Below are 26,621 nucleotides of genomic sequence, written 5' to 3' on the forward strand. Positions count from 1 at the left end.
TCTTACAAGGGATATGATACAGTATACAATGTGGAATTCCTGGCCAAGCATGTAACATCCACCTAGGTGATGCTTGGCAACAGCCACAACCAGAATCTTCCACCAACAGATGATGATGTGGAGAAGCAAACGGTAAATTAGCCAATCACACTGAGTGCTGATAAGAGGACCATACTGACAGAACTGGGTTTCACTTTCAGCCATCTCCCCAGTACTACCACCCATAGCTACTTATTTCACAGGGCAACATGGTGTCCTTAATGAACACAGGGAGACGGAACCTGAGTTTCATCTCTTGCCTGAAAGTAGATTCACCATCATGCTACTGAGGGTAACTATAACATTCCTGCATTCAAATTACTGTTCATGCCAACGCTAGATTAAAGACAGGGGGGACTGCACTGTCTGTAAGTGGCCACACATCACAATCACATGTTTATTAGCTGTTCTTTTACACTAAGTGGATGGTCTAAATCCTGGCACTAAGTCAAATTGAGTGAGATTATCAGGACCACTGTGGTTTTTAAACGGAAATCAAAGAGCAGAATTCCCTTTGCCCTGGGTGTTTACCACGAACAATCAATCTGAAACTTCTCTGTCTCCGGGTCAATACACCAGACTGCAGACTAAAAGCAAAACCGAACAAGTGCCTCTACAGCACAGTTCTATCTGCAGTCAGACACTGTCATTACTTGCTCTGAAATGGACTCCATGCCCTGGGTTCAATAACAAAAAATGTGATTGTTCTTTGAACTATGACTTGACCACAGTGTACTGTACACTCCAATGCACTACCAGAACAGAAGCCCCTTGTCCTGTAATTGGGATAATTTTTGAAACAAACTGTATTCCACAGAAGGGAAAAAGTTGTCTTGTTTCTGAAGCAAGGCAAGTGAGGAGTAAAAAGGAAGAGCTTTCTAGTTTAGTGGGCATCATTCCAACGGCAGCAAAGGGTCAAAGCAGAGCTTTCTCTATTGGCACTTTGTAACGCAAAGTACTGCTGTCCAAGCACACTTTCTATTGTTATTGTTTACTTACTGATGCACTGAGGAAAAATGAAAATTGAGCAATTTCTGTAGCTCAGTCTCTGACAGGCAAGGCACCATGTGATAACCTAACTACGGTATTTCCCAGAAAATAGTACTGACAAGATGAAAATGCTACTGCGCATTATCTTTCGCAATTAATTTTATTTTATATGCTTATACACGTAAAAGGGTTTTAAACAGCAAGACCCCTGAGATATTAATTGCAATGAGTTTTGCTCTCATAAAAATGAGAGCTGTTCTTACGTAATTAATAGGCAAAAGCTTTTAATCCATTATATTACGCCACTAAGGCTTTGATCATCGATTAATTTCCTTGGAAACTAAACCAGTTACATACAATACATTTTATTTCACATCAAAATTTTGCTCATTCAAAACATAAAGAACATCGTTACATAATTCACTGGGCTAAATACCGCTTGTATAAAGAGCCCTGTAGAAGTCAATGGGGCAGCAGAGAGGTGGGTAATATTACTTTTCAACAGCTGACTTGATCATGCAGTGATGCCTGCTTTAGAGTTGCCACACATTCGACCGTAGTGTATAATCACATAAGAGACACAAAAAAGAATGATAACTGGTGTGGTTTTTGTTCATTCCAATGCGTATCAATGCCAGTCTGTCCATCTCTAGAACCTCTTTCAAATCAAAGGACAGGCTACTCAGAATGCTGGAGGCCTAAATAGCAACTACTGTAAATTATAATGTGCCACAATTTATAATACACTAAGCAAAGTTGCCTTTTACCCTCTAAAGTACAGTACACACATTACATCATCTGAGATCTTTTTTTAAGATTACAATGGGTGATAACCCAGACTTGAACCACAACAACATCATTTATTGACGATATCTACACAGCTGTTGGTAGCATTGTGAGACTCAAAGAAAAAGGGCTTAATTTGAATGAAAGTCAAAAACGAGAAAATTGCTCCTAGGGTTTTCTAATATTTGAGCCCGGCAAAATTTAGATGTGACATTTTTTTTTTTTTTTTTCACAACGCAAATTGAAAGAATGACAGCTGCAATAAAGATACACTGCATTTGCCCCGCCACATTCAAATGTTAATTTTCATGTTTGAATGTCATTAAAACAATTAATATTTGAATAGCATTCGAATATCGAACCATTGCGTCTTTCATATGAAATCAAAGCAGAAAACCACAGGACTCCATTGCCTGGATTTACCAAATGAGAATCACACCCCCCACAAATGTGTTTTTTTCCCCCCTAATTCTCTGTTAAATATTTAATGTCCAAGATGAACGTGTAGTGAAAAATGACTTAATTAAACACAAAGTTCTTCGCACGTACAATATATCAGTGCCCCTGGACGTTAATTATAACCTGTCACATTTGCTAGTTAAATTACATGAAAGGGAATATAAGACTGAATTATTCATTAATTGAATTTTACATCTCTCCCATTTTACAAAAATTGCATTTTATTAATCATCTTTCCTCTGAAAACACTGGAGTAGCCTATATATTCCTTATTTATATACATAAACACTACACGACAAAAAGTATGTGGACACATGACATCCAATATCTCATCAAAAATTGCGGGCATTAATATGGAGCTGGTCCACCCTTTGCTGCCATAACAACCTCCACTCTTCTCGAAAGGCTTTATACTAGATATTGGAGTATTGCTGCAGGGATTTGCTTCCATTCAGCCGGAAAAGCGGAAAACATTTTTTTGTTGTACGGTGTATGCCCGTCAGAAAAATGGAAATCTGTGAGCTCATTGAAGGGAACCATGCTTGCAGCGAGTTGCAGCTGTTAACATCAACCGCCATTCTGCAGTCACCTAAACAGCTGTGAAACCGTCTGGATAAGAGAGGTAAGCAAATACATTTAAAACATATTCACTCCAGGATATAATAATAGCACTTCATGCTGCAGGTTTCAGGTCTGTAAAAACACGGTGCTCCAGACCTTCATGGCAAGTGTTATTCATTTTTTTACTTCATGTGGACAACTGTATTTTCGGAACAATCAGCCTGGGGCCCATTTGAAACGACAAATTAATGCATTGTGGTCTGAAAAAAATCGAATGTGCACTGATTTATTGATGTCACAAAAGAATCCCACGTGCACATCTTGGTTGTGTTTACAGCAGCCAATAAGCAGCACAGATAAATGCACATATTAAAGAAATGTTTCACTCCTCTACCGCATTTGGTTTCTTTTTTTCAACTTTTCCAACATCATCTGACTTAAAAGGAATTGTTCGAAAATGCAATAGCTCAACCATTTCAAATATTACAACAGCAAACTGCATATAAAGGGTTCAAAGGTAGCCACGCATTCGCACATTTGCACAATTACAGCTGCAACTACACACAAGCTTTCACTGGAAACACAGACATGTGAACAGCTAGCTAGATTGTAAAAAGACCGCTTATACACTGGCAGTGGGTGGCCTTCTGCTGGCATCTGCAGAAAGCAAAATAAACTTTCCAGGAAATAGCCATTTTATTTCCCTTGACTTAAAAATAAAATTTCAGCTTGAGAAAACCCTCAACGCAGTAATCAAGAACGTTTCTCCCTCCAAATCGGCCATTTTCTTTCCTCGTAGTAAATAGCCACTGGCGTGTTCCTGAGAGCAGTGCATTTCACCCTCGTTTGATTGACAGCGGCAGGCGGCGAGCGCGAGCAGCGCGGTGTAAGGTGAGACCCGGCTCAGCGCATGCCAAAGACGCAGGCTGCGCTGCGTTTGAGGCGCTGCAGCTGCAGTGCTGCAGTGCTGCAGTGGAGTCCGTCTGGAAACCGCTCGGTTTGAATGAGGCGATGCACACCGGGTGCGCTGTGACGTGGCACACCGTTGCTCAGGATCCACAGCACAAAAGCAAACGAAACAAACCGGCAAACAAATGTGGAAGCCACATAGTTGCATTTTTGCTCGTTATATAGTTAGGAATTAAATCCCGGCAGGAGCATCAATACAAACTCAAACCTCGACACCGTGGTGCCAGAGCTATAGACATAAACGTTTACGTAAAGACAGTCTAAAAACATTGGCATGGACTGAACACAGCGCAGGTATTGCTGTTATACAAGCCCGGCTCCTTTGACCCACATCCTGTGTTTTCATTGTGCAACAGACACATTTATCAGAAATATTTCATTCACACTAAGCTGATTGTCCCCAGTCACAGTCACCGGCTCTGGGTCACTGCAGTGCTCTTCCAGGCTGGCTTTACCTCACCTGGGGGCAGAGTGTTCAGGGGACGAGCAAAGCTCACCAAACATTCCAGCGACAGGAACAGATATCACAGTCTGCAAATCAAAATATCACTTTACGCCCAGGGCTCTGGCTGTAGGTGGTGCCCTTGTCAAATGGCTGAACCCTTACGGTCTGTGCACACTTTGAGCAGAGCAAAACAATAAAAATACTGTCTGTTTTCAGGCTGCCAGGGCTGCACTCAATACCTCCACACTGCATACGGCCAGGTCACTCTAGGGACCCATTCACTTGGCAGGGATCAAGCACCCGTGTGTTTTTGCATGGGTCAGCAGGATTCGGTTTTTCATTTTTCATAAATACAGTTATAACCTTGCAGCTCTGGAGCATCTGTGATTTTTCACATAAAGTGTGGAATTATGACATGTTGTGGGTATGATTATGTTTATTTAAAACAACCAGCATAAAGGTGTAAACAATTCTGCAGGCAATAACTGAATTCCATGCTAACCTCGCATGTCTAGGGTGCACAACACCTGTTCTGAAATATCCACAAAACCACAGGAGTCTTCTCACTTAAATCACCATGGAAAAACATCTGAATCATTCATTCCATGTTATTTCTGTTAAAACTGTACAGGACTACAGGAGCAGTTTATTAATATTTTATGGAGCACATCGCCAGTCTACTGAATATATACATGATCACTGGTGATAAAACAAAACGCAACAAATAGCGAGTCTAGCCGTTGTATTGCTGGCTATATTCTACAGATTCCTATGAATGGGAATGTCAAAAAATGATGTGTTTGCGCACACAGGAAGTTTCTCCTCAAATAAAAACAGGAAACAATAAATAGCCATGTTTTCAGTGTGCGTTTTAGCAATGCAGAGAATAGGCTAGTATGCAAGTATATTATAATGACGACATAGGGGCGACATAGCTCAGGAGGTAAGACCAATTGTCTGGCAGTCGGAGGGTTGCCGGTTCAAACCCCGCGTGTCGAAGTGTCCTTGAGCAAGACACCGAACCCCTAACTGCTCTGGCGAATGAGAGGCATCAATTGTAAAGCGCTTTGGATAAAAGCGCTATATAAATGCAGTCCATTTACCATTTACCATAATGAGTCATAAATGGGTAGAGTGCAACTGGACATGAATTCTCCGAAATTGCACACTGAGTAATCTACAGTATGAATTAAGGGTCTCCTGTATTGGCATGCATTTTTGTTGTCCACAGTAATACTGTTTCCAATCATAAGGATTTTTCTTTACTCTGTTGCTAAGCCCACAATGCACTGCTCTTTAGACTGAAAATGTTAAGTTTTCCATTGTAAAGCTTTACCTGACTTTCACACACTTCATTTTTGAACTTTTTTTTTCCAACTTTTTATGTTCTTCTTATGTCACTTTATTCTGCTTTTTATGCCATTTATTCTAATGTCTGATGTAAAGCACTTTGAATTCCATTTTGTATGAAATGTGCTATACAAATAAACTGGCCTTGCCTTCATTATTACTTCAGTTTGTTTCACAAACTGTGAAATATACCCAAATGGGTACACACAATACAGAGCTTATTCTGACTGATGCAGTAGGGAGCAGTTCTCAAACTGCCATGATTGTTCTTTGATGTTGTGAATTTATTCAAATGAAGAAAAAATGAGGAGGAAACAGTTGGGACTGGGTGGATCTACAGAATTCATGAGTGCAAAAATGGAAATATGTACACAGAATGCTGATTTAAACGCTGCCTTGAAACACACACACACACGCACACAAACAACAAAAATAATATGTAGCCTAACCACAGGGCTGTTTTGAGAGCATTCAATAGAGCCATTTAACATTCAGTCGGCATTCTGATAAAGCAAAATACACACAGAATATTATACAATTCTGTATGCCAACCCCGCACAAATGGCAGGCATATCCTGTGGCATAATAACTTGGAGAGGAGAAGCAAATTGTGCCATGTAAGCACTGCGGTGGGAAGTGTGTTTTAGAATGCCCAGAAAGTGTGTTTTAGAATGCACAGAAATGTTTCCATTTAACACGCATCATTATTGTCGGCCAAGCTAAGCTGGTCAAAGGAAAAATATGCTATGATTTTTTTTTTTTTCCTTTGACTAATCACTATGGTCATCAGTCTAAATTCATTTATTTATTTAGTCACGATTTTATCCTGTTTTGCTGATGCTTCTTTGATAACAGGTAGAGTATGAATGATAACTTGTCAGTAACTGAGTGTGATCATACAAACAATGTCAGCTCGAGTGTTTGGTGCCTTGGGACATTTCAGACTCGTGCAAGAATGCAAGACTACTTGGAGCGTGTTTAACAATGTTTTATCCGTTATTTTTCTTCCACCTAATCACATTTGTAAGCCTGTCCCATTGGTCAATTCAGAAAAGGGCCGAAAAGGGCTAGCATTTCCTCCATGGCACCTGCAGCCAGCCGCTGTTTACTTCCACTCTGCAGATCAGCAGCTGTAGATGACTGCACCTTTTTGTGTGTCTGATCGAACAGAGGAATGGGATCCCCGAGCGCTTCACCGCGCTAAAGATTTCAGCCGGATATGCCACCTGGGACGGCAGACTGGCACTGATTTGACAACGACAGCAAATCTTTTCGGCTGGGTTAAGACCAGAGGAGAGGAACAAAGCGCTCACACTCCCATTAGAAAATTGTCCACAGGATGTCTTCCGTATTACATTAGAACAACAAGGCAATTAGTGCTTTTTGGTAGTTAATATATAACTAGAAATATGACTCCCTGAAATGAACAACTTCACAAAAAGAGAATTACATTTGCGGTTTGCAAATATAAATACATGAAAATAATAGTCATTTTTATCAAACCAGTATCTGAGTATGTCAACACAAGCAACAACTCACATTATGAGGCCCTTCAGATAAATGGGGGTTGTGCCTTCAAACCACTGACACAGGAGCATATCAATCAAACCCATGAGCTGGGAACAGACCAATTTAAACTTCCAAGCTGCAGACCAGATTAAAAAGAACCATTCTCCAGTAGAAGACTATTAATCCTAGAGCCACAGGGTAAGCTGATGTACACAAGTGCAGCTTTATCATGATCGGAGGAATGGGGAAACAATCTGGGAATTTTTTTACTTTTTGCACCAGTTTTAGCGCCACCTCTCTTTACGCACACACGTGCATGCTTACATTCATGCGCACAGACACACACGTGTGCACCCATTCAGCCTTTAATTCAACTCACCTTTATGGCCCATCATCACTGCAAGGTGGAGAGGTGTGTTTCCTGAAGCAGAGAGAAAGAAGGCCAGTTAAGACAGTGTTAAGCCACTAGCAGACAAAGTTAAAATAAAAAAGCAGTAAGCACAATTTTTGATTCATGCACTGCAAAATGCAGCACATTTAGGCAATGGAGTCATTTAAAATGATAAAATATACACCCCACAAACAAGCCCACGGTTGCTTGCAGAAGATATGTACACTGGAAATAAATATCTGGTACTGTAATAGTGAGTTACCACGATAAAAATTAAAAAATAGTTACAAAAGTAACAATCATTTTCATGACAGTGTCTCCTCTATATGGAGGCAGTAGCAGCATAGCGGCAGTGCGGAATTTCTGGCGCAATTTATTTTTGTTTTACTTTTTTACTGTTTCTTGCTTTTTTATTCCACTTTCATCTCAGCAAAGCTATGCAAAATACAGCCAGTGTTAGGAGTCTCGTTACAACTTTACTGTAACTTTTTTTTGTTGTGAGCTAGACTGTCTAGCTGTAATTACTTTTGTGAGTGCAAGCTAACAATCGTAAACCACCAATGTTTGATCAGCAGCAGAAGTTGATAACTTAATTTTTAATGTTAGTCCAACACTATAATAAAGTTTGGACAGATAGGATACAACACAATAACAAACATGGAGCTGCTGACAATTATAATTTTAATTGTATATTTAAAACTCAGAATGTAACTTTATTAGTTTGTTAATGATAACTTTTGGCCAGACCGGCAGGAGTTCACATAGGTAGCCTTCTAGTTTACTAAACTACTAAAACTGCACAGAGCCTGTTGGTACCAACCGAACCCTAGACGTCTAACAACTAACAACAGCTGCTCTGTGAAACAATGTATGATACACAATCATGTTTATCATGTGTGTAAATAGGCAGACATATAATTTCCTTGGTTGCAGTTCTGTGTTCTCATTTGTATTTGCTAGGATGCATTTCTGCTCTGTTTTTGTTTCAGTGTTTTGACTTGTGTGGCATCCTCAATGTTAAAATTACAGCATGGGAAAAGGTGACTAGGTAGGGGGGGGGAACCCTGGGAGGGAGGGATTTGCTTTAAAAGTACAGCATTAGTTTGGGATAAAACAGAGGCTTTTCTCATAGGGAGATAATAATCCACAACAGTGTGTGGTCGGAATTTCAAATGCAGTAGCATTATTTAACTCTGTTCATTCTCAGGCTTTTGCAAAGAATTCACCGTGGGAGACACCCCAGTCTGGCAGTTCCACCTAGAGCTTTGTCGCTACTTGGGAAGCGAGTGGGTAAAAAAAAACTTTTTTTTAAATAGTTAGTGATTCGATCCAACTAAATATATAATCCACAATAATTTCTAAACACAATGATTTGCATCAATTTCAATTAAAAGCTTGTTCAATTAACGTGTGTAATGATCGAACGGTTTTTCCTCTTCTCTGTAACTTATCCATTTCTGTCACCTCTATTGAAAATGTTCAGTGATTTGTGCACAGAAAATCAGTTGAGAGAAGACATATAATCAGTCCTATTACATGCACTGATTCAGTACAGGCATTGGATCCAGGTTAAACGCTTATCCCAAAATATTTACAGTCTGACTACATATCCACCTGACAGGCAATAGTGTTTTAAGAAGGCACTTTAAAAAAAGAACATCTGCTATTTTCTATGTTATTTTAATCCAGGTAAGTTGGATTCTCTACCTAAAGTAGAGATTTGAACCAGAAAAGCCCCCAGCACTACTGCAGAACTCCTGAGTGAAGCAGTCTTTCATCTCACTTTTCTAATACACAAAACTGAAAGCACACCAACAACCTGCTGGAAACACTCAGCAACATATTAACGTGAGCTACCTTTCACCCAATAACAGAGCCTTCACTCTTACTTGCTGGTAGGCCTATATAGAGGAAACAATTACAGAAGTACAGACAGGCTGCATTACCGTAGGCCTAGCTGTTTACTTTGACAGTCATTACTGTCTATTCACTGCACATAAATAATTTAGGCTAAACAAGCTTGAGCTTAAAATAAAGGGGAATTGGTGGCCTGTGTAAATAGAGTTTTAAGATTGTTAACTTGACAGATTTAGCTATTTATAGACTCACATTTGAAAACTGTAGGCTATTTTACAATGCATGTTGGCTTGGGCCACCTCAAACTACTTCTTTAGGGTGCTGTCGCTGAGAATCTGTGCTCTTGATATCTGAATGGCGGGTAGATATATGTGTAATATAGGCTACTTCAGAAATGGTAAAATACTCAAGAGTAACAAACAGAAATAAATTTAAAATTCTGAAAAGAGTTTCACATACAGAAAAGGTGCTAGGAACTTATGTAGATGCCCTGACAGGAAAAAAGCTGCCCAAAATAAACTGCTCCTATTTAATCTACAGTTTTAGGACTAAAAGCCAACTGAAAACTGAACAGAATAGTCTAAATCCAGATTACAGAACCATTTTCTCAATTTAAAATTAGTGTTAATCTCCAAAACTGTCAGCAGCCACAACAAATAGCCAGGCCAAAATTCTGTCAGAGCAAGGACAACACCGCTCTATCATTAATAAAAACAAAAGAAATCCAGAAAAGAGACAAACCTCAAAATATAGCTAGCCTAGATCGGGGAAAGGATAATGCACACATAGCCAAACACCACAGGTCCATTAGAAAACATTCAAAACAACCTAATTCTTCCATGTTCCATTCTTACTACTAAATTACTTAAGATTGTAGTAACAAAATCTTAACAATATATTAAAATGTTTGCTTTGTTTTAGGTAGACCGTACAGAAGCGAAACCGAAGGTTTCAGAACAGAACCAAGGTTTACTGTAACCAGCTGTGAAAAGAGTAGAAACAGGCATACTTGAAACTAGGTAAGCTTTATAAAAAATCCATCCTTACCTTGCTAATTAAACCTAATATATCAAGCAACAATTTTAAGGGATTTTTTAAAGAAGTTGGTAGAAGTCATAGAAATTTAAATAGTTAAAGCAATTATTTTGACATCAAGACACATTTTTTTGTTTTTAATTCAATAAAATGTGTATATATTCTACTTTGTACTTTTTTTCAGAAAAAGTGACAAAGGTATCTAGTGTGTAATTGAACTTGGTTGCCTGAAGACTATCCTTCCCTCAATAATGCATTGACAGCATCTACAGTGTGTTATAACAATATTCTATCTGCCGTCAATTCTTGTTCAGAAACTCACAATCCCAATTTATTTGTGTATTTCGCTGATGATATAATCACTGCTTGGCTGATTAGGAGACCATATCTCAAGTCCTCTTAACACTTACCACTTGACGTACTTTGAAGAACACATAACTTTTCGGCATACTAGAAACTTGCACTACAGCAAGGTCATGAGGTCAAATAACAAGAACACGTCTTCTGCCCTGAGCGTAGCTAGACTAGACTATAGGATTCACATATGCAAAGGCAAGGGTGTTTTAAAATGACATTTTAGTAAAAACGATGAGCCAACAATATGGATTGTCTAACATATTTGCATTCGTGCATGTAGACTAGACCACGCCAAATTGTTAACCAAATTAGTATTTAGCGGTAATGTAAGACAACAAAACGACAGTGATGGTTACGACTTGTATAACATAAGCAAAATCTGGATACTCTAGCTGCCAATAACAGAAGTGTCGTTACGAGATAGTTCGCTTCATAAATAAGTCTATAACGTAACGAATTGGTTGACGCTTGCTAACTTCAGCTACGATACCAGCATCATAACTAGTACAGCACTAGCATTTTGATCATTCCTGGCTAAAAACTCAGAACTGACACTAACTAGCTAGATTATTATTATTTGTGAGATATGGTTAACTATCTCAACGTCAATGACTTACCGTGTACATCTTTCTGAGAGATGTTTTGGGTCCGAATCAGGGATGACAATCGGCGCACGTCTCCTTTAAAGACACATTCGTGGACCGGGAAATCTTCCGTGTTACGGATGATGGGGTTCTTGTTGTTATCATCGATAGTACCAGCTGCTGTGTTTGTGTTAGTGTTATCATTAATCTGCGACTGCTGATTCTGTTGCTGTTGTGTCGCTGGTGGTTTGATTATCTTGTGATTGCTAAAGATTTTATTTCCTTTGACTCTAGTCCTTGTCGACGAAGTGAACGTCCCAGCAGCAGCTTCCTCGTCCGGTTCCAGCAAATCCTCATCCTTGCTGGGCTTGTGATCCTTACGCAGCGAGCGGATCTTTTCTCCAGTCATTTTTAAATACACGAACCTTTAAAACATACGACTTACAGCTGCCAACGATAACGACACAGGAAAATGTAAAATGCTAACTGTCGCTGGCAGAGATGTTGCTAGAGTCAAGTAGTTGAGCGCCTTGGGAATGCTGAGACAATAACAGCAGCCCATACAACAAGAAAACACGAAAATCTTCAAATGAAACATACGGCATATGCATTTAAAAAGCGTGATATTTCAGTTATCTACAAATCTGCCTCCCCATCCGTCACATAATACACAGTCACTCTGTTGGAAGCGACACTAGTGTGTTGCTATATCCTACAACTCTAGGAAAGACAGAACTGCCATCTTCCGTCTCTAATCTCGCGACAGTTCCGTAAACAAGTATAGGCGTCTGCCATAACGTTATATTATCGCGAGGCTTTGTTGTACGCTAAATGCACCGAATCAAAAATGGTTGGAGTGTAGTCGTGAAGTTAGCCTAAGTGATAGTTGCTAACTAAAGATATCGCGTACTTTCAGTGTTCAAAACCAAATCTAGCTTAATAAGTACTGAGAACAGAGTAGTAATGTTGGAGAAATATGTATATTTTAAACTGCCGGTTTATCGATAAGTAGTTAATCTGTGTTATCAACAATAGCTTGCGTGACAGCCGTTAGCTGTGTTGTCATCAGTGAGTTGGCTCATGTCTGCAACTAAGTGAGCTTATTTTATTTTAACATGAATTATTGGTATTGGGATATCTTAACTAGCTGTTTCTTTGACTGTAGCCGGATATGTTGGAGGTATGTCGTCGCACTTTTCATCTTTATCTCCCTATGGATTGTTGTTGGCACTCTTGCACTCACGTCATAATGTCCCAGTTGGGATTTCTGTGCCCGACCGCCCGACATCCCATCCCCCTCTAGTGGTGAATGGTGATACTCCAGTTAAAATTGTATACAGTCTATGGTTAAAATTGAGTGAATTACGTAGGCTACCAATCAATCAATTTCTGTATCATATATCCCGTGCTTTATTCAAATTACCTCGAACGACAGCTAAAAATTGGCAAAATAGAAGAACGACGTCAGCACGTGATTTATATGAACAGCTATTCTAGTAACTAGCATGATGGGGTTACAGGTTTCCTCATTTGGTTAAGACGGATCGCAAAATAGAATGCAACATTTATGTATATACTTTGTGTTCGTGACAATTATAAATTGTCATTAAAAAATAAAACTCATTTAAACCGTTGCAATTTAAACTAAGATCCTCCTCTCTCGTGGTGTAGGTACACGTCAGACTTCACATTGAACCCTGATTCACCTGCAGAAGTTAATGTATCAGGCAGAGTCTGGGCGAGAACTTATGGGATGGAGCAGGCGGAACCATCTCCAACTAAACGCTTCAAAAACCAAGGGGGTGGGTGATTTTCGAAGGTCCAGGCCACCCCTGTTGCCTTTCTCATTGAAGGGGAGGATGTGGAGGTGATCCGGACCTACAAGCACCTGAGCGTGAACCTGGATCACAGACTGGAGCAGACCTTGAATAAAAGGCCCTCTGCATGAAGGGCCAGAGCTGGCTATCCTTACAGTGGAGACTCAGGTCCTTAAATGTATGCAGTATAGTGCTGCAGATATTTTACCAACCTGTGGTGGCCAGCATCATGTTCTGTGCTATTGTAAGTTTGGGTGGCAGCATCAAATCTGGAGAGGCCGTCCTTGGTGGCACTGGATACTCTGGCAGTGGTGGCTCAGAGGAGGACACTGAACAAACTCCTGACCATCATGGACAATTGTTAACCACCCCCTCCACAACATGCTGGTAAGCCAAATGACCATCTTCAGCATTACCCACAAGCACAATCTGTGATCCATCCATCCAGCCCTGATTCAATTCGTGGCGTGTTTTTATTAGCGGCATCCTACATCAAACGTAAAAATAAAATTTAAAAAAACGATTAGTCGGTTTCAGACAGCAACTAGTCAGAAATGTGCGTCGTCCACATCCCCAGTAGGTATACTGTATAGGCGATTGTATTGCCTTACATAGGAATACAAACAATAAAATCAATGAAAGCTCAACAACAATTAAGTATCCTAACGAAGGGTACAATAAATGGTTCTAGGCAATTTGTTTCCTAATAATACAACTACATTAGCTGATTGACAATAATGTCTCGTGAATCATGAGCGTATTTTAAGGTCGCTTTCTTACCGACAACGTGATAATATTGACATAAAGATATAATTATAATTGAACGAAACAATGCGAACAGTATGCTTCCTCGAGTCAAATCAGTCCTGAAAAACTTCTTTCGTGTTAGCCTACGTGTCAAAAGGTAGCAGGGTGCTTCAGATGACAAACTTTTAACAATATAATGGGATATTTAGTAATTATTTAATTCGTCGAGTTGAATACTCAACATATCTTTATACTACATGATTAGACCTACACCTTTTCATTGATTGATTTGACCGACAGTATTTTTACAGGTTCCGGCCAAACTTGAAGCAGCAAATATGGAACACAAGAAACCTACAACGAGCATGTGCGAATAAGGGTCACGTGGTAATACACGCCCCTATTAAAAAACCAATGATGGGGGTCGACAATATGTACACACTCGGTGATTGGTGTAAAGGTTGGCCTTGGGTCGACGAGTTTCTGCCATATGCTTATAAGCGAATTTCGTCAGAAATAACGGAAGAAGGCTCGTTGTGCCGGTTTTTGAGTGTTCGGAGGTTGACTATCTAGACATAGACCAACACATGGTCATGGATTCAAGCAAACATGCTGACTGTTTTGATGGGTTTCAAGGGGAATTTAAATCCTTCGCGACAGATGCTATCCACGTGGGTCAGGAACCGGAGCAATGGAACTCTATGGCAGTAGTTCCACCTATTTCGTTGTCAACTACGTTTAAACAATTTGGACCTGGAAACCATACTGTAAGTTGACACCTAAATGTGTTTAACGGAAGGACATTTTCACCATTTACGCAAAGCACAACTTTAGTTTATGTGCCGGCGCGATTTCTGATACAGACTTTGAATAATATGGACTATATTTTAATTCTAAAGCTTATTTTCTGAAGCGGTTTAGTTGGTGTGTCTATATTTGGCTGTTGCCGCGTTTACGTCATATGGTGTATAGGGGAGGACGGGGACCTACGCGTGGCGCTGTCGTTGAGAAGGAGGTGGACATATCGAGGTTCCTGAACAGTTGCTTGTTGGTGTCTATGAACACTGACACACAACGGGAAGTAGGATAACGTTAAAGCTTGATCCGGCATCTGTTGACACCAGTAATAAATGTACCTGTTCTAGTTAGTCGGAAATAATGTTTCCGAACTCGACCCATGAAAAATGTCGAATAATGAATAAATGCTGTATATATGTGCAAAGGGTTTGATCATGTAATTATGTTTTTCGTTGTGCTAGTGAGTCATAGCAACCTATTACCTAAAATAGCCAAAAGCAAAAAAAAAAAAGAAAATCAAATTTTGTCCGCCAGGGATTCGAATACAGTCGAAGTGGAAACCCAACCCGGAACTGCCTGGAGAAAGCAGTGGCTGCCCTAGATGGAGCCAAGTATTGTAAGCTATTTGCAAATATTAAATGTTTTGGTTATGTAATATGTGATATGTGTGAAATGATACCTCGAGAAACATAAATATATTTCAGTGTAATACATTAAACTCTACCTTTTTTAGGTCTTGCATTTGCATCAGGACTGGCTGCTACAACGACAATCACACACTTGTTGAAGGCCGGCGATGGGATTGTTTGCATGAATGATGTATATGGAGGTCAGAAATGTGTCTACATAATGCATGCAGTTATGTGTATTGACGATTACTGAAAATTAAATTATGTCTGAAAGGTGGTCCATGTAACACTTATCGGTTTAATTTTCTGACTTCCCTCAGTAAATGGCGAAATTACATTACATTACAGGCATTTAGCAGACGCTCTTATCCAGAGCGACTTACACAACTTTTTACATAGCATTTTACATTGTATCCATTTATACAGCTGGATATATACTGAAGCAATTTCAGTTAAGTACCTTGCTCAAGGGTACAATGGCAGTGTCCTACCTGGGAATCGAACCTGCGACCTTTCGTTTACAAGCCCAGTTCCTTACCCACTGTGCCACACTCCGTCCTAGCAAATTGGTTTAAATTTTCTGATTTCAGATTTTATGACTTGAATTTATAAATGGAAAATGGGTATTATTCCATTTTTTTGCCTTTATGGTTTTTGTAATTATAAGATCACCAAATTTGAATCCAAATTTCTTCTTCAATATGTCCATTTGATTGCCATGAGGCTGGATCTTGGGTCACCTGGCAACAGTATGCACCCTTGTCACATGTCAGTGACTTAAACAACACCTTGAGCTTTGCGACCTCACTTGCTTTCAACTCATAAATACAGCGCTTAGCAGTTGATGGATTCTCTCGTGGAGGAAGAAGACTTCAGCTAGGACTTTCTGTCCCAAAGTTACACCTTCCACTTAAACCATGGATCTAGCATTTCTGTGCTGCAGGCAGCTTCCTTATAAAAATTGCCTCCAGATGTCCTCGTGTCAGGTCTTGAGGTCATATCATGCTGAAAATTCAATTTTAAACCAGCCTAAGCTGGTTTAAAACTTAAGCCAGTTTAAGATGTGTTTTTGATACTGTTAGCTGGTCAATGAGCTGTTCACCCGCCGACCAGCCTGTAGCCTACCAGTTCGGCCACAACTTTGCTCTACCAACTTAACCAGGTTCAGTCAATCTGCCACAGAGAAGCTTTAGCCAGCCACAGCGCCACAGACTAGCTATGACTTAATATAAGTGTCAGAAACAGAACTTAAACTGGCTTAACTGGAATTTTCATCCGGTACTCAGCTAATACCACTGCACTTTTTAACTGAGAAGTGTTACATGGATTAAAGGCCTTACCTCGGGCCTCTAAATATCAACTTTATTTAAAAAAAATAAAAAAAAACATTTTTTAAAGCGCACATCATGATTTTTTCTATGAACAGGAACAAAATACAAAATTTAATGACAATTTTAAATGTGAAAATATTCACTGCTTCCTCAATGTAATGCATTTCTGTAGGAACAAACCGCTATTTCCGAAGAATTGCTGCAGAGAATGGCCTGGATATATCCTTTGCAGACTGCACACAGCATGATGTCCTAAAGGCAGCTCTTAAAGCAAACACAAAGGTAATGTTGGACAACAAGTCATGTCATTTTTACTTTCCATTTTCCTCTTTTTTTCCACATCATTGTGACTGAAATTGTACAAAATTTAGTTGTCCTTCTCACCTTTTGTTTGCAGGAATGATCCTGTGTAGATTTTATTTCCTTTTCAAATTTACATTATGTTTGCTCAAAACAAAGACATTTAAATAATATGTTAATGATTGAAATGATTCAAACAGATCAAAAGAAGAAGAAAGCTTAGAATTTAATTAGCTGCTGCACCAGTCAATGTTACACCAGACTAACGCCTTCTCACTGTTAGGTGTAGATTTTGGTTCTGAGAACCGGTTTGTTGATGCCCAAACTTGCACAACTGATGTAATATGTATGCCTAACTGAATGACGTTAGCACTTAATCCTGGGCGTGAAGTTTTTATGCAAACTGATCCAGATGACTGTTTTTTTCTCCACTGAGTGTGCCATGGATGCGTTGCATAGATGTTTGCTCAGAACTGTTGTGCTGCAACACATGATATTAAGATTTATTTAACCTGTTTTTTAATCCCAATTTTTCAGTTGCTCTGGATTGAGACGCCTACCAACCCCACCATGAAAGTAGTAGACATCCAGACCTGTTCAGAGATTGCTCATGAATACAACAAAGACATTGTTGTAGTTGTGGACAACACTTTTATGTCTGCATACTTTCAGGTAATGTTTACAACAAGCTTTGGGTTTTTTTCTTTGACAGCCTGTTTAACCTGCTATTTTTGTAACCTAATCCTCTACTTCAAAATCTAGTCTGACAAATCAAATTCTATGTGAAAATGAATCCCTGAATGAACCTGCTAATATTCTAAAGCAGTGGACATTTTGTTGTGTTTTCCATAGCGCCCCTTGGCTCTTGGAGCAGATATCTGCATGTACTCAGCAACTAAGTACATGAATGGTAAGTTACAGACCGTATTCGTTTAAAGCATTTCACTCTAAATGGATCTAATGTCATATCGAGCTTTAGTGTGTGCTCAGTTGTTTGTAACTTCTCTTGTTTTTTTGCGGCATGGGTGATCAGGCCACAGTGATGTCGTCATGGGCTTGGTGTCAGTGATTCGAGAAGACCTACATGAACGCCTGAGATTTTTACAGAATGGTAAGAACATAAACCCTGCTTAAACCCGCACCACGAGTACAGGCTGGCACTATAGCCGAGATGTCCTAGCTTTGTGGGCGTTTTGAGCAGGGTGATACAAGTTTGTTTGAAGACAGTGGCTGCAGGGATGAATTCACCAGAGAGGAGATTAATGTGATGACATCAGGAGAGATGAACTGGAGGAGGAGTGGGATTGTGGGAGGCGAGAGGTCAGAATCTCTTAGGGCAGTAGATGTAGAGATTAAAAAAGGATTTTAAAAGAAGCACAAAAAAAGATGCTTAGTCCATGCACTCTTGAAGATAATATAGCATTAGAATCTGACTGCTGATCGCCTCAGCCAAAAGTCACCTAACTAATGAACAATTCAACAGACCTAGCCACATCATTTATTTATTTATTGATTGATTTTTTATTATTTATGAAGTAGGAAAATAATAAAATATGAATAAATAAATGTGCAGTGCAATAATGTTACCACTGTTTCAATGGCCCGAGTTCACAAAGTTCCAGTAATATTCATGTAACAATAACAGCTGCTTTTCTACATTAACAATGCCTCACTGGAACAATATAAACAGAACACTGGAACAGTGATAAAAGTGTGGAGGGGGGGGGGGGGGGGGGGGGGGGGGGGGGGGGGGGGGCTTGGCCCACAGTGCTACAACGTGCCACCATAGCTTCACTGGAGTTACTTACCTCTCACGATGAGATTTTTTGGCAGATGTAAATGATTTGCTTGTCAGGTGTTATATTGGTGGACTTCAGAATTAAAGGTGAAATAATTCTAAAAACACTCTGGTACAAATTCACAAGCAAAACCAAGTCCCATCAATGCTGTTCACACACACCTGGAGGCAATAAACTGCAGATGATACAGATCTGCAATGTGCTTAATATATGCATTTCACTTGCTGCTTCAGCTGAATTTTATTGGAGGCGGGGTGTTCATTTTGGTGTGCAGTACAATCCAGACTAGTGTGCTGACTGATGGGCACTTTCAGTGCCAACGTAACTGACATATTGGGGGGGGGGCACACATGAATTTAATGGTGCTTTTATGCAAACATTGGATTAGTTGAATTTTGGAAGTTTTATCCTTATATTAATGAGAATGTGAAATTTCATTTGTATGCAAAGGTAGTTCCCCTTCTAAGCATAGCTTAGCAGTGGCTGTGGAAATCTACTGCCACACCCACTCCATTTATTACACAGCAAAGAAGCAGTTTTCACAGATGTGTGGTCCTATTGTATGCTCTTTCCCACTGTTGCTTGAAGGTCACGCTGGTCCAAATGCATTGCCGGTAATGTGAATGAGAACAAGTGGCTTAGGCCATCGATTGACTGCTTTCCGCTTATTTGCCGTGTAAGCGGTTTTTAAAAGCTTACCCTCCTTTACCTTCTACTCCTCAGCCATTGGTGCAGTGCCATCCCCCTTCGACTGCTACCTCTGTAACCGTGGCCTGAAGACCCTTCACCTGCGAATGAGGCAGCACTTCAGGAGCGCCCTGACCGTGGCCAAGTTCCTGGAGGCTGACGAGAGGGTGGACAGAGTCATCTTCCCAGGTTAAACTAGGCTAAAGACTTCTGTGTATTCACAATACCTAATCCAGTGGTCTCCAACCCTTGTCCTGGAGTGCTACAGGGTCTGCTGTTTTTCATAGTGACTCTGCACTTCATGAATCAATTAGAGCAGTTGATTACACAGTTAACTCAACTCACCTGGTGTCTTGGGTCTCAATTGGGTGCTGATTTTAAGGTGAAAACAAAGACCAGCAGATTTCATGACTTTCATAAATCCCAAGCATTGGGTTCAGACAATGAAAGGCAGCCAAACATTAAAATTAAGGTGCTAGTGTCCCAGTAGAAGGAGCTGGATCATTTATTGGGCCTTTTCTCCCCCCCGTAGGGTTGCCTTCACACCCCCAGTACGAGCTGGTGAAGAGGCAGTGCACAGGCTGCCCCGGAATGATCACCTTCTATATCAAAGGAAAGCTGGAGAACGCCTCGACCTTTCTCAGCAACCTGAAGGTGAATCCCATGGGAAAATCTTAAATGGTTGCAGGAGGGTTCTGTACTTGTTAAAAAATGTGACTTAAAAAAAAATTGTATTTTACAATGACCATGCTTTTCTAGAGAAGGGTCTATGTACTATTCAGCTGCATCATTTCTTTAGGTTTGCACGGCAATGTGTGTTAATTTCAATACCCTTTTGCTAGTCACGATTGTACCATTACCATATTCCACACCCAAATTTGAAGATGTGAATATTTGCATTGCTGACCTAAAATGAACTTAAAATACTTGCTCGGTGAGTCGTCTTAGAACTTGGCTTCAAATTAAGAGCACATTTACATTGGTGTAAGCGCTATTGATTTTAAAGTGGAATATTTCGAATTTATGCTGGGGGGTGGGCAGCGTTTGCTCTTAGTTAAGGCCAAGTCACATAAGGCCAAGACCCCCATTATTTCCAATTGTGCTATTTTTCCAGTCAATTTGCGTGTGAACATCACTCGTGTGTTGGCTCATGTAAATGATTTGGCTGATGACATTTATGAGAACAGAAGTTTGCATGAAATAGAGACACTTGTACAGCCCGCTTCTCCACTGCCGATTTAGTGCATCTTCTTGGCAGTTCACAAACTGCGAGGAGGTGTTTCTCCTCAGTGTTTTACCTCCAGTGTACATGGAAAGAAGAGTTTGGCCACAGTTGTTTTGCCTGGGCTTTGGAGTTTTCTGGTGCTTCCTTCTGTTGTTTGAAGTAAAAAAAAACATTTCATTTAAAGTCAGCTGCAACTATGTGGTGATTTGTTGCCATTTGTAGCCATGTGCAAAGGAACCTGCTGCATAAAAACAACAACAGCAACAGTTAAGCCTGGTATCTACACTTTTATGCCTGCCACTAGCAAGCTAGCAGTTTTTAAAAATTCTTGAAACAATTATTGATTCCTGCCTGATACAGCCCTTGATGTGGCTCTGCTTTTCCCTTCCTTTACAGCTGTTTGCACTTGCAGAGAGTCTCGGAGGTTATGAAAGCTTGGCGGAACATCCGTAAGTCCTCTATCAACTGCTGAAATGACATAATTACTTTTATGTTTCCTCTTGTCTGTAATGCAAAGGTCATTGTACCTGCTTTTGCAGCATTTGAAAATGCTTCCATGAAGGAAAAAAAACACATTTCTTGTTTTATCAACTTCCTTATAAGATATAAGGAAGATATACAATATATATAATAGAAGATATATGAATAATTGGTTTTAACATTGGATCCTAAGTATACAAAATCTGCATTGTATGTTATATGTGTATTATAAACTTCTGTTTCTGTCTCAATTTCAGTTCATTTTGCTATTGCGTACTCATCTATTCTGGCATTCCTCGTCAAAATTCTTTCACAGCCATTTTGAATCCTAAAAAATAAATTTAGTATGACATGGTAAATGTATAAATATATACTGAATATTCAAAGAAAGCATTGTGGCCCTAACATGCTGAAATACTTACATAAGCTTTAATTCACTCCTGAGAGAGGTGGGCTCCTCCCAATAGAAACTAGGCCTATTTCTATTAGATTAATCAATTATCCTGATGAAAAGTATTTTCCAAATCAATTCAGTTTTCCAAATCAATTCTTAAATTGGTACCCGTTGTATAATTTCACATGTTCATTCCTGTAATGTGATTTGCTGAATGTTCATCTGCACCCCAGTTGGCATTAATCTACTTTAACTTGGATGTTTTTGTTTGTTAGTCCTTCAATATGAAAGATATTTGCAAACCTCTTCATTTACTGTTGGGTGTATTTAATCAGTCTTTGTCTTACCATCTCTACACAAAGTTCTGAATGATGCAGACCAAAAAATATGTTTTGTTCTCTTGAAGTAATTTTAAACTAAATAAAGTATAATTATAATTGTTTAAATGTATTGACAGATTTAACTTACTTTGGTTTACACAAAGTAGACTTCTGTGAGACCGAAATATTAGTGTTGCAGTACAATCAGTGACCACAGGAGGGCATCAGGAATACATTAGGAGAACAGGGTGGAATCGCTACTGCTTTTGTACAACTCTCATCCATTTTCAGGCTTCGCATCAGAATGTTTGCAAGTTAAGTGCAGCATAATGGGCGGAGCCGTTTCAACTAATTTACATAAAACCGACTATTTTAATTTTTTGAGTAGTGATTGGATCAGAAAGGGCAGATAAAGTAAAAATGAAAAAAATGTAATCCTAAAATGCAAGCACTTATAAGGAAAATTCTCTGTCAAAAGTGATGTTCTCTGCCAGAAACAGAGAACCAAATTATTTTGAAAGCCAGTTCTGATTATGTCTGAAGTCCCAAGAAAAATGGATTTAGCATGCAATTACCTTGTAACTGTATTTTTTGCATAATTTAAATCTGAAATGTGTGTCCTTTTGTGACATTTTCAAGGAAACCCACTGTGATTGGTTCCCAACCTTAAAAAGTTTTTTTTTTTTTTTTTTTTTTTTAAGTATTAAAAGAGTAGCACTGGTTGTTTTGTTTTCTTCCCTAGTATGCCCTGTACCCAGATGTTCTAGCTGGTCTGACATAACTGTTCCTCTGGCTGTTTTCAGCGCGATCATGACGCACGCCTCTGTTCCCGAGAACGAGAGGGCCGCGCTGGGCATCAGCGACACGCTCGTCCGTCTGTCCGTCGGGCTGGAGGATGTAGAGGACATCGTCGCCGACGTGGACCAGGCCCTACGCGCGGCTGTGAGTGCTCGTGGCCCCCCCGCTTTCATCGCGTAGCGTTCCTCTCTGCGCGCGCACACACACGCGCACACACACACACACACTGCTGCAAATTCACCTGATAACGGACAGCCAGTGCAGAGGTTCTGAATGTGACACCGTCGTCACGGCTGCGTCTCGTTATCGGACATTTAGTTTGCTACTGGAACAGCGTGCGCGTCTCTTTCTATACGTTAAGTATTTTTGTCCATTCTAGTGCTAGTGAGTAGGCTAATTTAGATTGTTGCCGGGAGGGGCTTTGCCTGTTATTTCATTGTTGATTTGGTATGTACTGTGAAATTGTTTTGGGAAATGGCAGGTGTTCTTTTGGGCTTGCGCCTTCTCTGTGATCATGATTCTCTCAGGATGTAAACAAATTTAGAAAGCTACCACCTTTTCCAGCCAGTCAAAAATACGGTCCATCTTAAGACAAAGGGCTCAGTCACCAAAGGTCGTTGTGGACGGGACGTTGCTGGAGACACACCAGTGTGCAGGAGTCTTTGGCCATGCTGTAGTTTCACATGGTGTGGTCTCTAGGGGGCTGTGGAACATTTGCTATGCAGTAGCATCAATGCATTATAGATGCTATAAGTGTCTTGCTTCTCAATTATCCAACAATATTGAACTTTTAGCTGTCAATTTTAGTTGGAATTGAGCAGCACTTCTTCTCTTTGGATGGTACTTTTCATCTTTTTTGTCTTTTGTCTAGTGTGCCAGCAGTTACAGACTTTACTGGAAATAAGCTTCCCAGAATTTCCCACAGCACTTTAATCTTACAGCCCCATTATGATGACAAAGTATTTATTTACTGTCTCAGTTTCAAGGGTACGAATTCAGATTACAAGAGTTCAGTCAGCACATTTTAAAGTCATCCATATAATGTCTGTACAGAGAGGTGATTCAAGTAATGGTCAAAATTACTGATGTGCCAAAAGTGTGGTTGGCCTTTTTTTTTTTTAAGAAGTCCATCGATGCCTTGAGTCCAAGTGATGGACAGAGCATCTGCTTTCTGACCCATCTGTAGAAGATAGGAGAAATTGAGATGGATATCTTCAATATCCATTTGAAGGCATAAGGAAAGGGCAGTGTGATAAGTGGTGAATTTAACTCGATGTGACAGAACATCAGCAGACCAAACTCATTAGATTTCCTGACTCACATCTCTTGTGGACGGACACGAATGTTCTGTTTTCAGTTGGAAATTGGTGAATTACGAGCGGCTGTCATGCTTAAGGTTTTTCTCTTTTTCGCTTTTTCATTTTGTTTCAGAAAATTCAGATGTTTGAGGTTTATGTTGAACGTGGGCATCTGCCAATTGCCCTTTTTTTTAAGCTGGATTGGCTTTGGCAAAGCTCATTGGGTTCCTATTGACATGAAGCTGAATGTTAATAACAGTAATTTGCCTCCGGGAAAATGTTGATTGCCTATATTTTGGAATAAATGGACGGTTTGGATTGTTTCTTCCAGGCTCTGATTGACTCCATTTTGTGTGTTTTGTCTTTAACAGCACGCAGAGAAGAACTGAGCCCTGGAGATGATTGTGGATCAGGAATGGCCTCTCACCACTATCGAAGCTCCTATCTGAGGTCCGCACAGATACAAAGAGAAATGGGCGCTAGCTCACCATTCACATAATATGCACATACGACGAATCAGGGAAGCGGTTCTTAATAACGCTGTGCCTGCCCAGAGTCACGGCTTTTATTGAAATTGTTCTGCTGCTGAAGGTTCATCAGGAATAACATTTGCTGTCTTATTGCTGTTTTAGGTGTGAGAATAGCCAGTGAAGGGAAAGTGCCTGGGCAACATGCAGATTTCAGTTTTCTTAGTGTTTACGCTTTTTAATGGAATGCTGGAGTATGAAGTATAGGTCTGACCAAAAAATTATTTAATTTTTAAATTTCGACCGATAATCTGGATCTCCACATGGCTTCAATGCATCGCTTTACAGCTGTATTTTTCTTTTCTTTTTTTCTTTTGTTTTCTTAACAACATCTGAAGAAATGGCTTAATTTACATTAAGGAACGATTACCCGAATTACCAGCATTACTGGTATATACTGCTTAATTTGCCTGAGCTTGTACTTTGCCTATACAAGGTTGCTGATCATTGAAGTGTGTGCAAAGCCATTAAAACATAACTGACCTAAATCTTCAAATGTGCATCCTTTTTGAACTCATGCATGTGACATATTTCATAGTTAATACCAGCCCGTTGTTCCTGCTGTGGATGTTGTGCCAGTCGATCGGAAGAGAATGCCTTGTATCTCCCTGAGCTATCTGCATGCTGGGATTCATTCAGTTGAAAGGTGGAGATGTATCCAAAGAGGCAGTTTTATTTCATACATCAACACACTTTGAGGGGAAGAATTTGCATTTAATTTGGGATAGATTTGGAGGCAGCTTAAGTCCAAAAATAACAATCTCTCCTTGGAGTACCGACTTTGTGCTGTTCTTGTGTGTTTACCTCAATCATGTCTGTAGATCAAAAGGAGCGTGTTAACAGCCAACAGGCTGAACCGCATATCTGGCCCCAGTCAAAACAGTTTTGATCAAGATGAATCCCAACTGCCTCCACTGAGCTCGGGCACAGTTCAGCTTGGATGAACTCTGAGATTTTTACTTCCAGGGCACACATCTCTGACACTGGCCAGTCCTCTCTAATGCAGTGCGTACTGATAGCCAGATGTGCAAGGCGTCGTGATGCTGTTAGGATGAGCCCATCGTATTTGCGAACGATAAGAAAAATGCTACAATGTTACATCCGTTTCAGATAAGCTCCTCAAATGTTTGGACCATCATGCATTACAAATATTGCATTTTGGGGCCAACCTAAGGACTTTTATATAGCATAAAGAATGATAATTCAATATTTGAATTGCATAAGATTGCCATATGATGTGTTTTAAAACAAGTCCATTCAGTTGGCGTAATCCTACAGCTAATAGGCAGACTATATAAGACCAACTCCTAGATCCAGTTATACAACATTTCATTTATCTGGATTCTATCAAAGCTGCCATATGCACACATGAACAATCTTCTGCTCATAAAGTGATGCATAGAGAATTTTTCTCTAATGATGTCTTGGAAGACAACAACCACCGGCGTAAAAATGCTTTTAGTAAAAGCTAGTTTAAGGCATCATTTATGGGTCATGCTATTTTACACAATGTGTTAAGGGGATGTGATGACAAGCTACTTTCTGATTTGTTTACTGATGATCAACGCACACAAAAGATTGGCAGTGAAAGCTGAATGTGGCCCATCAAATGTGAGTAATTGGACCATCGCTCACTAGAATGTGTTTTAGATTAGATCTACATAATTCAATGGTAATGTCAATAATACTGCAGTGATGGGCACAAAGTCATAGGATGTGTTGTCAAATATAACTTTACAGTGCAACCAAAACATTCCATATAATTATCCATGATTATGAAGCAATTTGGATCTAGTCAACATTTTGGTTTGCTGGAAATATTTTCCCCCCAAGATTTGTATTTTTATTATTACATTTCCAGCATTGTATTGTCATTTTACGTATAGCAATTATCTTGTTTTCCCCCGAGCTGTGATATATTCCTATTAAAGTGCTAATGAGGTAAAAATAATGAACTAGGCTTCATGATCAATAGAGTTGTGCCACAAAAAATGATTTGGTCTGAAGAGGCAGGCAAGTTTAGTGCTGCCTGGTCATTCGTGGTGTCAATCAGACAAACCAATTTCATTTGGCTGCAATGTTTGACTTCCTGTATCATATCTTGCTATAGATATAAAAAGTGACTTCCTTCAGAAATGT

General features: G+C 39.8%; 2 protein-coding genes across 2 annotated transcripts in view; one reads left to right on the forward strand and one right to left on the reverse strand.

Annotated features, from left to right (window-relative positions):
- Positions 1-12,093, reverse strand: part of LOC118225239 (ankyrin repeat domain-containing protein 13C) — a 36,086-nt gene extending 23,993 nt beyond the window's left edge. Inside the window, exons 1-2 of the mRNA XM_035413376.1 lie at positions 11,366-12,093; positions 7,488-7,529 (exon numbers count right to left, since the gene is read on the reverse strand). Of these exons, the coding sequence (XP_035269267.1) occupies positions 7,488-7,529; positions 11,366-11,741 (418 nt within the window). The 5' untranslated portion in view covers positions 11,742-12,093. The remainder of the gene's footprint in view (positions 1-7,487; positions 7,530-11,365) is intronic.
- Positions 12,094-14,393: 2,300 nt separating this feature from the next.
- LOC118225241 (cystathionine gamma-lyase-like) lies at positions 14,394-24,978 on the forward strand. The gene is made up of 12 exons (XM_035413394.1): positions 14,394-14,663; positions 15,229-15,310; positions 15,428-15,523; positions 16,827-16,936; positions 17,492-17,626; positions 17,807-17,864; positions 17,988-18,065; positions 19,477-19,629; positions 19,973-20,094; positions 21,062-21,114; positions 22,663-22,801; positions 24,327-24,978. Exons 1-12 carry the CDS (start codon positions 14,484-14,486, stop codon positions 24,342-24,344), a joined length of 1,224 nt encoding a protein of 407 aa, XP_035269285.1. The 5' UTR covers positions 14,394-14,483; the 3' UTR covers positions 24,345-24,978.
- The last annotated feature ends 1,643 nt before the right edge of the window (positions 24,979-26,621 follow it).

This window comes from Anguilla anguilla, chromosome 4 (assembly GCF_013347855.1).
Source record: "Anguilla anguilla isolate fAngAng1 chromosome 4, fAngAng1.pri, whole genome shotgun sequence".
Classification (NCBI taxonomy): Eukaryota; Metazoa; Chordata; class Actinopteri; order Anguilliformes; family Anguillidae; genus Anguilla; species Anguilla anguilla.